This window comes from Carica papaya, chromosome 3 (assembly GCF_054855325.1).
Source record: "Carica papaya isolate Zhongbai chromosome 3, ASM5485532v1, whole genome shotgun sequence".
NCBI lineage: Eukaryota > Viridiplantae > Streptophyta > Magnoliopsida > Brassicales > Caricaceae > Carica > Carica papaya.
The window spans coordinates 7955767-7970743 of record NC_142311.1 but is presented as its reverse complement, the minus strand read 5'-3'; the positions used below and the strand labels follow the sequence as shown (position 1 = coordinate 7970743).

At 35.8% G+C, this 14977-nt stretch overlaps 1 protein-coding gene across 1 annotated transcript; it reads left to right on the top strand.

Moving 5' to 3' along the window:
• Positions 1 to 8020: 8020 nt before the first annotated feature.
• LOC110811964 (putative magnesium transporter NIPA2) lies at positions 8021 to 13593 on the top strand. Its single transcript, XM_022038597.2, has 9 exons — positions 8021 to 8314; positions 8694 to 8886; positions 9120 to 9176; positions 10082 to 10172; positions 10256 to 10416; positions 10921 to 11048; positions 11135 to 11272; positions 12760 to 12852; positions 12996 to 13593. Exons 2-9 carry the CDS (start codon positions 8760 to 8762, stop codon positions 13170 to 13172), a joined length of 972 nt encoding a protein of 323 aa, XP_021894289.1. The 5' UTR covers positions 8021 to 8314; positions 8694 to 8759; the 3' UTR covers positions 13173 to 13593.
• The last annotated feature ends 1384 nt before the right edge of the window (positions 13594 to 14977 follow it).

Sequence of the window (14977 nt, the reverse complement as noted above, 5' to 3'; positions counted from 1 at the left end):
TTTCCTCAGTCAGCATCATTAATCCACATACAAACAAGCAAAACAGTAATTTATGCCAAACAGACAACATACAGCATCAATATCCCAGTCATTCAATCCATAATCAATAAAACAGTAAAATATGCACACGAAACTATAAAATGAAAACATCAAACCTCATACTGCATTTAAAACTGTAAAACAGGCCAAATAACAGTTAACCGACAACCACACTAGACTTGGGCTCCATTAGCGACCTTAAGCAATTTCACACATTCGTTGATTCATCAAATACCATTTTATCATTTATTGAACTTTAATACCGTGATAGGAAATAGGGTGAGGGGTCCTTACTCGTTTCGGGGTCCGAACACGGTTTCACAGTGCGCCTGCAGGCTGTCCCTAATTTTCCCTGAATTTTTCTCGGGGAACTGAAACGCACTACTGGTAACTGTATGTGTTCCAAAAAATCCCAAATTAGGCCCAGGGCCCCTTTTTAACCAATATCGCAATTCTGGCACGGCGGCTCCGCCGTGCTCCAGCGACGGCGCCGCCGCTTACAGCGGCGATTCGCCTAAGTTTGGCCGTTTCCGGCCAAATTCGGCCACACTTGCATCGATCCTTGCGATAAAACAACCCTAGGGCCCTCGGGGGACCAAAAAATTACGGAAAATCGAAGCTTACCGGCGGCGGTGCTCTCGGGTGCGGCGGCTCTCCGGTGAAGTTCGTGTTTTGGCGATTCGGCTCCGATCAACCTGTAGAGAAAAGAATGGTGATCACGGTGATATAAAAATTGCATTAAACCGAGGCCGGGAAGGGCCTCATCGGAGGCAAAAACCGAGAAGGGGCGCGACGGCGCCGCTGGGTTTTGGCCGGGATTTTGGCTCCGATTTGGCCACATGAGAAATCAGCGTGGAAAAACGAGTCGGGAGTATGAAATTTACCTCGATCGGCGGTCGAAAATCTCCCCGGTGCGGCGGCGGGTGGCGGCAGCCGGCGTCTCCGGCGTCTGGTTCGTCTTCTCCGGCGAGGGCAGGCGGCTAGGGTTTTTGTGGTCTGGTGTGGGGGTTCTATTTATACCCTTTTGCCTTTTGATCTCAGCCGTCCATTTGGTTTTAATCTGGGCCGTCCGGTTTTTGATTAAATCTGGGCCGTCCGTGCGATTTCATTTGGGCCGTCCGTACGCACGCTTGATCTGGGTCGTCCGATCGTGCATACGTGGATCACCAACGTGGCCCGTCCCCGGTCGACGTGGTTTTGCCACGTGGCAAGTCCTGGTTGGCCGGGACTGCTGACTGGGTCTGCTGACGTGGCCCCCTCTTTTTTTTCTTTTTTTTTTCCTTCTTCAATTTCCCGGGCGCTACATTAGTAACAACAGCTTATTAAATTGAACTACGAATTAGAAAATTATAATTTCTAAATATTTTTCTTCGATAATATAATCTAATTAACAACATAAAATATAAAAGTTCGAAACTTAAAAGTAAATAAAATCATAAATTAAGTACAAAAGTGAAATAATAGAGTTTAGAGTTTACATTCCTTACACAATAATTTAGAATGTTCAATAGAGTTAAGGAAATAATTCTTCTAAAAGAACAAACAAAAGCAAAAAAAATAAATAAAAAGCAGTATGTTGAGCATTCTAGGACGACTTTCACTATCTTCTAAAAGGAATCCGGTTAATGAACTATTCACAATCCTATTGTTGATTGGAATCTGAGTTTTGGTTCTCTTAATCTGAAATAATTAATGAAATAGTGAGTTACACTACCTCAATAAGAATATCACACTACTCACCGATACAGAAAGTGAATGTTGGTAAAAATTATAAAAATAATAAATTGAACTCTTGATTTAAGTAAATTCATTTATCATAAGGAAAACTATTTATTGCATATATTTACTATTGCGAGATTTCTAAAATCGACTTATGAAGATAATAACTCAATTAACATTCTAATCTCATATTCGAGTGAGCAAGAACAACAACTTTCTATTTTTATTTGCCTACTAGTATCCCTGAGGGCTCATAGGGATTCCTCACTACGTGTGAATCAATATCCAATATTGTCAACTAACTGACCGTTCTCATATCTCGTCTGGTATGAGCGTGAAAAATATCATCCATCAATACCCCGTTCGGTATGAGAGTGAATTGAGTCGTCCTCATACCTCATCCGGTATCAGCACCAAAAATATCATTTATCGATACCCCGTATAGTATGAGGCAACGTTCACGGTAAGGTTCCCCATGTACCCGGTCCGTCCACCATCTCTCAGAATATCCAGTAAAGCTATCATTCATTAATTCACATGACTAAATAATTTTTCATTTGCATATAAATTTTCAATTTCAAAAATCAACCGTAAATCATGCAAGACAAGTAATATATATATCAACGAAGCACAACTAAATTGTTTAACTATTACAGTATATCATCATGTATTTAAAGCTGTAAATTCAACAATCAGTTACACAGAACAACAAATAATAACTAACTGGTTTCACCTTCATTAGTAATATATAATTATTCTCAAAGTTTTTTAAATTACACAAAATACCATATTATCAATTATTAAGCTTCAATTCTATAACAGAGAATAAGGTGAGAGATTTTTACCCGAATCGGTATACGAAACATTGAACTTTCTACTGCGTCTACTAGCGGTCTCCAAGTTTTTGAACTTTTTTACAGAGATTAAAATACATTTCACGTACCTAAAAATACTTCAAAAAACTCAAAATCGGTATTAAAAGCCTTTTTCGGCCAATTTCAAAATTTTGCACGGTAGCACCATCGCCCCCGACTGTGATTTGCCTCGGCTTGGCCGTTTTTGGCCAGTTTTAATCAGTTTCGGCCAGTTTTATACACATCCATACGAGAAAATACGTTAGGGAGCATTGGTTGGCCGAAAAAAGTCAAAAAACAGAAAACCTACCAGTGGTAAAATTTTTTAGTGCCCCGGCTTTGTTGGCTCACCTTCGTGACTGAACGTTTTTCTTCTGTCAACTTGTAGAAAATATAACGGTGAACACAATGGTGAAAAAATCGCATAAAACGGAAAATGGGAAAGGATTCATCAGAGGCAGTTGCGGGTTTTGCCTGTAGCGGTGTCGGCAAATTTTGTCTGAAATTTTTGGCTCACCCATCGTTATTTTTGTTCTGATTTGGCCATGGGGGTGTTCGAAATCAAATTATAAGCGGATAAGAGAATTTTTACCATTTTTTGGCAGTCGGAGGTGGCTCCAACGCTGCGGCAGACGGCGGTCAGCTCCCTTCTTCGGTGACTGGTTTTTTTTCTCCGGCGGAAGGCTGGTGGCCAGGGTTTGGGTTTGGTGTGATGTGAAATATTTATACTTGTCTCGCGTTAATATAGGTCGTTCATTGCGTTTTATCTCGATCGTCCGATCACGTTTAAAGAGGAAATGAATCTGAACCGTTCATCACGATTTGATCTTGACCGTCTAATTCCATTTAAAGAGGGAACGAATTTAGACCGTTCATCACATTTAATCGCAATCATCTAATCGCGCCTGATGAGGGAACAGATTCAAAACGTCTACGCGCACGGGAACGCTTCCGAACAGTCCGATCGCGAGGCACGCGGATCGCCAGCGTGGTCTTCTGCATGGCATCGAGTCAGCGTGCTTTGCCACGCGGCACGCTCCGATTCATCTAGACTGCAGACTGGGTAGTCCTATGTGGCGCAATTTTTTCTAATTACGTTTTGACCTTTATTTTTCGATTTTTCTTTCAAAAAATCATCCGAACCTAAATTTTCATCTATTTTTTTAAAAATTATTTTTAATTTCATCATCAACCTATTTTTTTCGTAATTTCTTATTAAATTAATTTTATTAATTTCAAAAATAAGTTTTTTATACATTTTTTTTATGTTAAAATTAATTTCGGACCAAATTTCGGACTCAGATATTGCATAAAAAGTAATAATTCATAATCATTAAATGTAACCATGAATGAAAATAATATAAATGTAACTCTAAATCAAAATAATATAAATGTAACCAGGAATGGCATGCGACTAATTACTTAGCCAATTAAGAGAATGAATGTGGAAAAAATTTGAGTTTGAAAATAATAATGCACGTTCTATATACTCGCAATAGTAGTAAATATTGTGTTAAAAGTTGCATCACGTAAATAATAAATCGGTGTAAATAATTTTAGGATATTGATATTGTAACACCCAAATAATTGGGCATTTTTGTTATTATATTATTAATTTTATTTATTAAGTTTAATTAAAAAAAAAAGAGCGTCACGTCAGCAGCCACGTCAGCGGCCCAGTCAGCAGCCCTGGCCAACCAGGACCTGCCGCGTGGCAAGACCACGTCGACCAGGGAACGGGCCACGTGGGCGATCCGCGTGCGCGCGATCGAACGGTCCAGATGCGTCCCCGCGCGCACGGACGGCCCAGATCAAGCGTGCGCACGGACGGCCCAGATGCAATCGCACGGACGGCCCAGATGCACGCGCACGGACGGCCCAGATTTAATCAAAATGGACGGCTGAGATCAAAAGGCAAAAGGGTATAAATAGAACCCCCACACCTGACCACAAAACCCTAGCCGCCTGCCCTCGCCGGAGAAGACGAACCAGACGCCGGAGGAGCCGGCCGCCGCCACCCGCCGCCGCACCGGGGAGATTTCCGACCACCGATCGAGGTAAATTTCATACCCCCGACTCGTTTTTCCACGTTGAGTTCCCCTGTGGCCAAATCGGAGCAAAAATCCCGGCCAAACGGTCGAAAAACACGGCCTAAACCTAGCAGCGCCGCCGCACCCCTCCTCGGTTTTTGCCTCCGATGAGGCCCTTCCCGGCCTCTGTTTGATGCAATTTTTATATCACCGTGATCACCATTCTTTTCTCTACAGGTTGATCAGAGCCGAATCACCAAAACACGAACCTCGCCGGAGAGCCGCCGCACCCGAGAGCACCGCCGCCGGTAAGCTTCGGTTTTTCGTAATTTTTTGGCTCCCCGAGGGCCCTAGGGTTGTTTTATCACAGGGACCGATGTAAGTGTGGCCAAAAATGGCCAACCCGAGGTAAATCGCCGCCATGCCGGAATTGCGATATTGGCCGAAAGGGGCCCTGGGTCTAATTTGGGATTTTTTGGAACACGTGCAGGTACCAGTAATGCGTTTCAGTTCCCCGGGAAAAATTCAGGAAAAATTAGGGACAGCTTGTAGGCGCACTGTGAAGCCGTGTTCGGACCCCGAAACGAGTAAGGACCCCTCACCCTATTTCCTATCACGGTATTAAAGTTCAATAATGATAAAACGGTAATTCTTGAATCAACGAATGTGTGAAATTGTTTAAGGTCGCTAATGGAGCCCGAGTCTAGTGTGTTTGTCGGTTAACTGTTATTTGGCATATTTCACAGTTTTAAACTCAGTATGAGGTCTGATGTTTTTATTTCATAGTTTCGTGTGCATATTTTACTGTTTTATTGATTATGGGTTGAATGACTGAGAAACCGATGCTGTATGTTGTCTTGTTTGGCATAAATTACTGTTTTGCTTGTTTGTGTGTGAATTGATGATGCCGACTGAGGAAAAGGGGAATGAAAGGTTATGTAAATTGATAATTGTATAATGTGATCAGCCTGACTAGATATCCTGGGAGATGGTGGACGGACCGGGTCCGTAAGGAACCCTACCGGGATTGTGGTCTCTCATACCGAACGGGGTATGGGGACGGCCCGTTTCACCCTCATACCGGACGGGGTATTGAGGTTTATAGTTTGGCGCCCATACCGGACGGGGTATGGGGACGGCCCTGGAATCTGATTACAAGTGTTAAGGGTTCACGGGTAGCGGGACCCCTATGGATCCCCATGGATACTAGTAGGCTGGTAAAAGAGGAAAAATATGTTGTGAAATGATTGAATTACAAAAGGCGTGATAAATATTATGTTATACTGTTTATATGATTTCATGATGATGATAATGTTATTGCTTTCGTATATCGTTTTATGAATTTCACCGAGGTAAGTGAATGGTAAAGATTTTATTATTGATAAAAGGATTTGTTGTAAATTATGCTCCATTGGTCTTTTTGTGTTTTCTACCAACCTTTACCTCCGTAACGGTGAGATATGGTGATGTCTTTACTGGGCTAGTGTAGCTCATTCCTTATTTAATCATTTCAGATCAGGAAGACATTGTTCCCGAGCCCGTCCCGCATGAAGACGACGAAGGGGACGCCTAAAGACTCCATAGTCATGTTCATAGCTTTTACTTTCGAGTTTCTCTTTTAGTTAGTTTGATCTTTTATATTTTGAGCACGTTTTTGGTTTTAGTGTAAGGGATGTTAATCGAAATTTTGACTTCGCTTCCGGATTTGACATTTTTAATACACATATTTCATTTTAAATTTCCAGGGCCGTTACAAATATAGTCATTAGAGAATAAAAAAAATGTTTCAAAAATTAAAAAATATTCCAATGATTTATGTCAAGATAAGACTAAATTATTATCTTGATCATTCATAACTAAATAAAATATACTAAGATGGGAGTTCTGACATGAATATATGACGCATTCTGTCTTATAAGTTGAGTTATCAGGCGTTTTAAATTGTCTGAATATGATCTAGAATATGAGTGCGAGTAAAGTTATTATCGAGATTGACAGTCTGCTTACTGTTCAGGTTCTAAACAGCATTATTTGTAATGAATTGATTTAGATAAATGCATGCTCCAATCTCATTCAAGTAATTAGTATTCGTCTAACTAGGAATTTGATGATCCATATTCAATATGTTTACAGAGAAGATAATCGTTGTGCTGATTTTCCAGCCAATCAGATTTTTTGGTGTCCTTCGGGCTCTACTTCCATTGTCAACCTTTCGCCGACCTTATTCAGCTCACCAGTGCAATCATGTCGGAGTGTTTTGTCATAAAATGTGTAATATTTAAGTTTGTTCTTGTTATTCTCATCAAATAATAAAAAAAGTACCACACAAATGCTTATATCAAACTCATATTCTCATATACTATGATAAGTTATTAAATTTTGACATATTAAAATATGAGTTAATATTTTATGGGCTTAAAATCATTTTTGGAGTGAAGTCATAGCAAATGAGTAATAAAATGTTAAAAATAATACATGCTTGTATGATTTAAATTCATGGTTACATAGATAATATGCAAAAACTAAGCTATGTAACACAAGTTATTTAGTAAATATTTTTAATTCGTAATTTTAGTCAATTTTTTTTATAACTATGGAGTAAATTTTTATAGAATAAATTTCTAAACAAATATGCATTTAAATAATTACGTCATATAATACAAGAAAATGTTGAAGCGGAACAAAATTACGAAATTTTAGTCCCCATTTAAAATAAATTTCATAATACCTCTCTTATTTTAGACAAATTTAAAAGATTATAGAAACTAGCTTAGTTATGAAATTTACTTCTTAAATTTTCAGATTCTATATATAATCAACTTTAAAAATAGTAACATATTAGAGACTAAATAAAATATTATTACAAATAATAATGAGATATTGCAATTAACACAATTATTTAATTAATACAACTCTGTAATTATTCACAGTATTATTTTATAAAAAGTTTGTTACTTAAAATATGTCTCACTTGAGAGTGTGTGTGTGTGTGTGTGTTATTTCCTTTAAAAAATATCCATCAACTCTACTTAATCGGAAATATTAAAAAACTTTTTATACATAATTAATTTTGTTTTATTTATAATAATTTATTATTAATTATATAGAAATATATATATATATATATATATACACATAAAAACTAGCCTTAAGTTTAGGAAAGTAAAAGATACAGAGAGATTTTCCCATTTAATATTTCAGTAAAATTATTAGGCTGCCACCAGCTCAGTAATAAAAAATTTAAGGAAAGCAGAGGGGCATTTATGAAAATAAATAAAATAGGAGGGGGCAAAAGGCAAAAATCAATGCCAGCACCTGCCAATAACGCGGGATCCGGAATACATCTTAAATTGTGGCTGTATTTTCCGTTCGTTTCCCAGACGCACATGTAACGGAACACGTCCTTTGCCTTCTTCGCCTTCTTCGCCTTCTGCAACTTCTCCACCTCTCTCCCTCTTTCTATTTTACACGTCTAATTCCAACGCAGAACTTTTCTTTTCTTTTTTTTTTTTCTTTTTTTTTTGTTTGCTTTCAAAAACAAAGACACATCACCATCACGCCATCAGCATCGGCTTCAACATTCAAGACTACCATTGTTTTTGTCCTTGGCATGGAGGAGATGGCTTGTTAGCCACATTCTCCTTTGCAGTGCGCCAAGATTGCAGCCACAAGGTACCCTTTTCAATACTTTCTTTTTGGCACCACCAACGTGTATTGTAGTTTTACATCGTTTATCATCAACGTTCACGTCTCTGTATATGGTCGATGAATATATATACTTGTTATAAACCCTGAACCTCTTTGATTGTATATCTTGTTGATTGTCTTTTAGGGTGAAAACATGTGGGATCTCGAACATTTTCATGCAATTAACTTGCGTGCGTGTATAGTTAATTTTCTGGGTAATATGCATTACACCAAAGAGAGGTAGAACTAGGACAGAGCAGGGGAAAATGATTATACTGATATTTAATTAAAGAATTATCAGAAGTTCACGTTTTGGTTTATGGGTTTTCATTGTGATTGTGTTTTCTCGAATGGCTGGATGAAGGAATTGACATAGGGAGTCTTGGCCCTGCAAATTTGGGAGATTTTCGCTTAATATCTCTTTGAACCGATGGGGATATCATCAGACAATGTACGTGGGCTTGTCTTGGCGGTCTCTTCAAGTATTTTTATTGGGTCTAGCTTTATTATCAAGAAAAAGGGTTTGAAGAAAGCTGGTGCTACTGGAACAAGAGCAGGTTTTCCTCTTCTTTTTTTTTTAATTTCCATTTTTAATATGCAGAAGTTTTAGTACCGCTTATGGATTTTGCTTTTGAGACCACAAGCATGTGAAGAAGAGAAGACTTTATTAGAAAACGACGTTGTGTTTTTCTGAAGTGATATTTAGTATATATATCTCATCCTTATACCATCACCTTGTCATTGATATATTTTCTATCAAATTGTTTACGCTGCACCTCCATTTGATCAGGTCAAGGAGGGTATTCTTACTTGTACGAACCTTGGTGGTGGATTGGGATGATAACTAGTAAGTTCGTAACACTTCCAGTTCTTTCACACGATGAAGCTTGTAGCACTATCATTTCCTCTGCTTTTTTCCTTCTAACACTGTATGGTTTGTGGAAAAAGCATGTAGACACATGATGCTGTGACATGTGAGATTCTACTGTTATGTTTATTGTTTGCTATGTTTTGTTCTCAGCAACCTGTGGTTGATGATATGCCAAGAGGTGTCTTAGAAAGAAAGAGAAATATATAGAAGTGACTAGGTAAATATAGGTTTGCGTTAATCCTGGGCAATTGGCTTTAAGATTTCCAGTTAGCACTTTGTAGCTGTAGGTCTTTTAGTCGTAAAAGGACAGAATAACCAGTAGTCTTCCATTTTTTTTAATTTTTGCATCTGGTTCGGAGTTTTGAGCATTACTGGAATATCAACATGTTTGGCACGATACATTAGCACTAAATGGAAGTTCTTTGATACCCTGTTTTGTTTAAAATTATCATATTCCCAATTTATTCATAGCTTTCATCACCTTGCATGAAAAATGTATTACCTTAATGTTCATATTCAATTGACAATTGAGTCTACTCTATACTTATATACATTGATTCTATAAGACAGAGTTGTTTTTTCCACTTGTCAATGCAGGAAACACAAATTCATGGAACTTAAATTAATTAAACATGGATTTAGGAAACTATTTTCTTTCAAACTTTACTCAAATTCCTATTATTTTCCTATTTATATTTCAAAGAATTGGTATTTGAACTAATCCTACTAACATTTTTTTTTCCAGACAGGATAGCGGTCCTGCATTACAATTTGCTTATTATGCCTCTTTGTTTTCATTCTAGAATTTTTGTTTCTGTAGGAATTTCATTAGTTTAGTGTCATGTCTTATTTGTATTGACATAGTTAACATGCTTTCCCAGTGATTTTGGGAGAGATAGCTAATTTTGCAGCTTATGCATATGCACCTGCAATTCTAGTAACACCATTGGGAGCCCTAAGTATTATTTTCAGGTATACTCATTTAAGACAAGTTCTGTTTTTGCTTGCATTCTGAGGGTGTTGTGCATCATTGTGAAGAAAACTTTGATATGCAGTGCAGTGCTTGCACATTTTATTCTGGAGGAAAAGTTGCATATATTTGGCATGCTTGGCTGTGTTCTATGCGTGGTGGGCTCTACTACTATCGTTTTACATGCTCCACAGGAGAAAAATATTGAATCTGTTAAGGAAGTATGGCACCTTGCAACAGAACCAGGTACATGTTAACTTCAACCATTCTCATATCTGATTGCTCCAGTTAAGGCCAATTTGAAGGAATTCCAATTACTTGCCTATGCTAATATTTATAAACATATATATATATATCCTTAATTTGTGTAATGATTCATGAGTATAAAATTGGTAGCTTTTGTCATCTATATGCGTTAATTTCCACTTCCAATTAGTTTTAACTGAGGACATAAAAGTTGTTCTTGATATATACAAAAATTCAAATGGATTTGGGTGGGAAGAATGTTTAGCTATATTTAGTTTATTATCTTACTGGTGCAAAGGTTAAGACATATCAAGTAGGCAATAGCAAATGATCATTGTTATGAGGTCATTAGTAAGTACTAGTTTAAGGAGCATTCAGAATTTAGGTCAGTTAAGAGCCTGCTTTTCTTCTCACTAGCATACCTTTTGAAATACAGTATACTAACATCTGCTAGGAGGAATACTTTATTTTCATCAAATTAATGTGGAAACAATATTATTTCAGGTTTCCTTGTCTACAGTGCCCTAATTCTAATTGCAGTTGCTATTCTTATTTTCCGATACGTACCACGTTATGGGCAGAGCCATATGATAGTATATGTTGGGATTTGCTCTCTCATGGGCTCCCTCACGGTCTGTACATCATTCTCAGTTCTGTTATTTGTAATGTTGTTTCAATTTTTTAAAAATTCAGAATCCTTTCATATTTAAATATATAGGTTATGAGCGTGAAAGCAGTGGGAATTGCATTGAAGCTGTCATTTTCAGGAATGAACCAATTCATTTTCTTTGAGACATGGTTTTTCACTGTGGTTGTGATCGTCTGTTGCCTTCTGCAAATAAACTATTTGAACAAGGTACTGCAACTTAGATACTCAATTTCCCAATCTTCCACTAACAGTCTTAGAATTTTTCGAATAAAGGAGTTTTTGAGTTGGAAGCGAAGAGGCTAAAAACTTTTCTGCAATTGTTTTTTCTTCCCTCAAGATGCTCAAGAATTTGTGTCTTAATTGAACTGAAAAGCCTCATATTACAAATATCTTATGGAAAATTCATGTGTTTCAAAAGTTTTGGCCATATTAGCAAGAACCACAAAATGAGCTATTGATTTTGAGACCCAGGCACTGCTATGATTGTGTTCTTTGGTGATAAACTTGCAATTAATATACATTAGTATATTTCACCTCCAGAAAATTCATTAATTTGAAAAGATGCTACCATGTGCCATTTCCTCTCATTTGTGGGATAAGAATATTAGCAGCTTGTCCATTACAAAAAATCAGTAACAATCAGATGAATGAAAATTAGCATTCCCTACATTTTCTTGTGTTTTATGCTTGTGGAAACAAACAATTCCTCGAGGAACATGATCAATAAATCATTGGAAAATTTCATACGAATATGCCTTGCGAGATATCCATCTCTAGTAGTATCCGTTCCTTGGATAATATGGACATTTCACTAATAAATGAGCTAGCTGTTTTTGCCTAATTTGAGAATAGACAAAAGGGAAAAGAAAGCTAATTCAACGATTTTGAAGAAGCAATGTTTATGAGGCATGGTTAGGGTGGTGTTAGACTAACCAGATGCATTTTCTGGAAGCAATATATCTGTAGTCTCAATTCATAAAAGTCTTACAATGTCCTTGGAAATGTTGGGTTTCGAGTATGCAAGTCCTAAATGGGGCGGCATCCATGTCTTAAAGTGAATAGAATACTAGGATCATCATGTATTGAGTTTCACCATCTGTGTACTTTTTCAGTGAGTGGAGACCTGTGGAGTTGTTGAGTATCTTGTCATGCAGACGCGCTTAAACTCTGTTTGTGTATATGCCTAATAACTCCGTTTGTGCCAGCATAATGATTATTTCCAATCTGTACGCGTTGAGAAATTTACTGTCTCGTTTGCTTTTGTCCTTTTTTCATATTTTTATTGCCAACTCCATTTAATGCTTGAAAATGATATCATATGTATAGTCCTTCTAATCACAACATCGTTTGCAACTCAGTATGCTGGTCTGCTTTGCAGCCCCTTCAAGATAATATTTCCTGAGTTCTTTTTTTTCCCCCGAAAGGTCTTTGGAGTAATAACTGACTCTGCACATAAGATATCTGTGGTTAGGATAATAAATAAATCATTCTCGTTTTGCTATACAGAATTGGTGAGAAGATCCTAATATTGGTTTGGTTTATTAAGCTTTTTTCTGTTTTCTTCCTCCTTTGGACTTAATATTTACGATTCAAGAACTACTAATGCATAATTTTCTGTACAATTGGCTCAAGGTTAAATTGTATGCTCTGGTGAATACTTTTTAAGTATAGAATGAATATTTCCTCCTTGGCAGGCTCTGGATACTTTTAATGCAGCTGTTATATCTCCAGTCTACTATGTCATGTTTACAACATTTACAATCATTGCCAGCATGATCATGTTCAAGGTAATGTCTGCAAGTAGATGTATTTGACCACAATGCATGCAAATACATCTTTCTGTACTTAGCCCTTCTGATGGCTCTTTACTTTTTCTTATCTTTTTGAGTTTGGACCTTGTAATGACCTACTCCAGTGGTTACAAAAACAGGAATGGGATACTCAAAACGCATCACAGATTGCAACAGAATTGTGTGGTTTTGTAACAATTCTATCTGGGACTTTTCTCCTCCACAAAACAAAAGATATGGGAAACAGTAATCAATTGACAGAAACACCCATGTTTTCACACTCAAATTCCAGTCGGCGATCAAGTTTGGATAGTTAGATTCGTTGAATCATGACCAGCACACGGTAGATTTCCACTTTTCAGGTACATATATCTCCATGGCATTTGCTACTTCCAAAAATCGGACAAAATTCTCACTGGTATGCTGAGAAAAGTTTTGGTGAAGGGAATTTCCTGACACGTTGGAGATGGGAAGAAGTTTTGTTGATCAAAGAAAGATATGGGGATGTGTTGCTGATTTGAACCCTAACATATTTTTGATACAAAATTATTTTCTTTCTTTTGCATTTCATTAACAGATTTCTTTTATAGCTTGTGGATATCTCATAGATTTTCTATATTAGGACTAATCCTTTTCTCCAAAACTACATTAGTTGACTAAAGATTATTTAAATTAAGCCACAATTTACAGGCAATTTCAATTCAATACATAATGATGATGTTGTTTTGTTGGAACTTATTATTAGAAGGGGCACATCATATATATTTATATGTATATATGTTTGCTGTTTTATTTTTCTAACCAACCATCTTTATCACTATAGTTACAAAAGCATGTCAATTACAGTCAAAGCCTGTTTATCACCATTGACTAAGCTTATTAGTTTTCCATGTTAACAAAAAGGTTTATTAATATCATGAAATTGGCCGAAAAATTAAATATTACGTGTTTTACTTGTCTCTCAATCGTTGTGGGAGGTAGTAACTAACTATCATCGTCTATAATACTATGTTGATTATTATATACGGTAATTAGTGGCGTCCAATGTTAGTTTACTATCAAACAAATTCATCATATATTATATATTCTATTTAACTATATAAATACACTAAATCGGTAACATCTAGTGGTACCTAGATGCTACTAGTTATTGCATGATGTAATAACTAATGCTACCCAACTAATGAACAATTATATCATATATTTGATAGCAACTACTAACGAAAGTTTATAGTATTTGCATGACAATTAGACACTAATCAAAATTTGTGAGAGAATTAGTGTCTGAGTTTTATTATAATTAATAATATTTTAATTTACCTAATTCGTACTTATTTATATCAAATAATGTGTAATTAAATTTATGATTATTAACACGTGTTATGTACGATAAATGTTTAATAATTAGATGAATCCAACGTTACATCATATCGGTATTTATTATTTAAATACTTTTATATAAGAGAAAATTATTTGCATTTGAATATGTTATTTCTAGAAAATTATTTGAATATAATTTTTAATATTAAAAAATTCAAACATTAAATGATCTAAAGATCATTGAGTACAGTTATAATTACCATTATACACGTTATAATACATTTTTGTTTTTAATATTAATATTTTCTATTTATTTTTTATATATTTTTTAATTGTCTTTTTATCATATAACATATTATATATCAATTCTTATGTAAAAGAATTTCAATTGAATTTTTTTTCCTCATAAATTACAAATGAATAAACTTATACATACCCATATATATAAATATATTTAATGAGTTCGGGAATATTAAAACTAACTAAATAAATATTTTATATACAAAGTAACCAATATAAATGGTGAAAAAAGTACCGCGAGAGACCTTTTTTTTTTTTAAGGCAACAACCTAATTATTTGTTACATTTTTACGGTTGAAAAACAAAGACAAAAATTCTCTCAATTCCTAAAGGCCAGATGGAATGATTTGTATACTAGTTCGATGTATGCTAGATTTATTAATATTTAAATTTAAATATGTTTAGATAATAATTAATTAATGTATGGTGGTAATAATTATTTTTATTTATATTAATAGTATAACATGATTATATATTTGAATAAATTATCTATTTTATTTCT

Excerpts from the sequence above, each read along its gene's own strand:
- LOC110811964 (XM_022038597.2), top strand. The coding sequence starts at position 8,760 with ATGGGGATATCATCAGACAATGTACGTGGGCTTGTCTTGGCGGTCTCT. Across the intron at positions 10,417-10,920 it reads GCACCTTGCAACAGAACCAG|GTTTCCTTGTCTACAGTGCC; the intron begins GTACATGTTAAC and ends ATATTATTTCAG. Across the intron at positions 11,273-12,759 it reads AAATAAACTATTTGAACAAG|GCTCTGGATACTTTTAATGC; the intron begins GTACTGCAACTT and ends CCTCCTTGGCAG.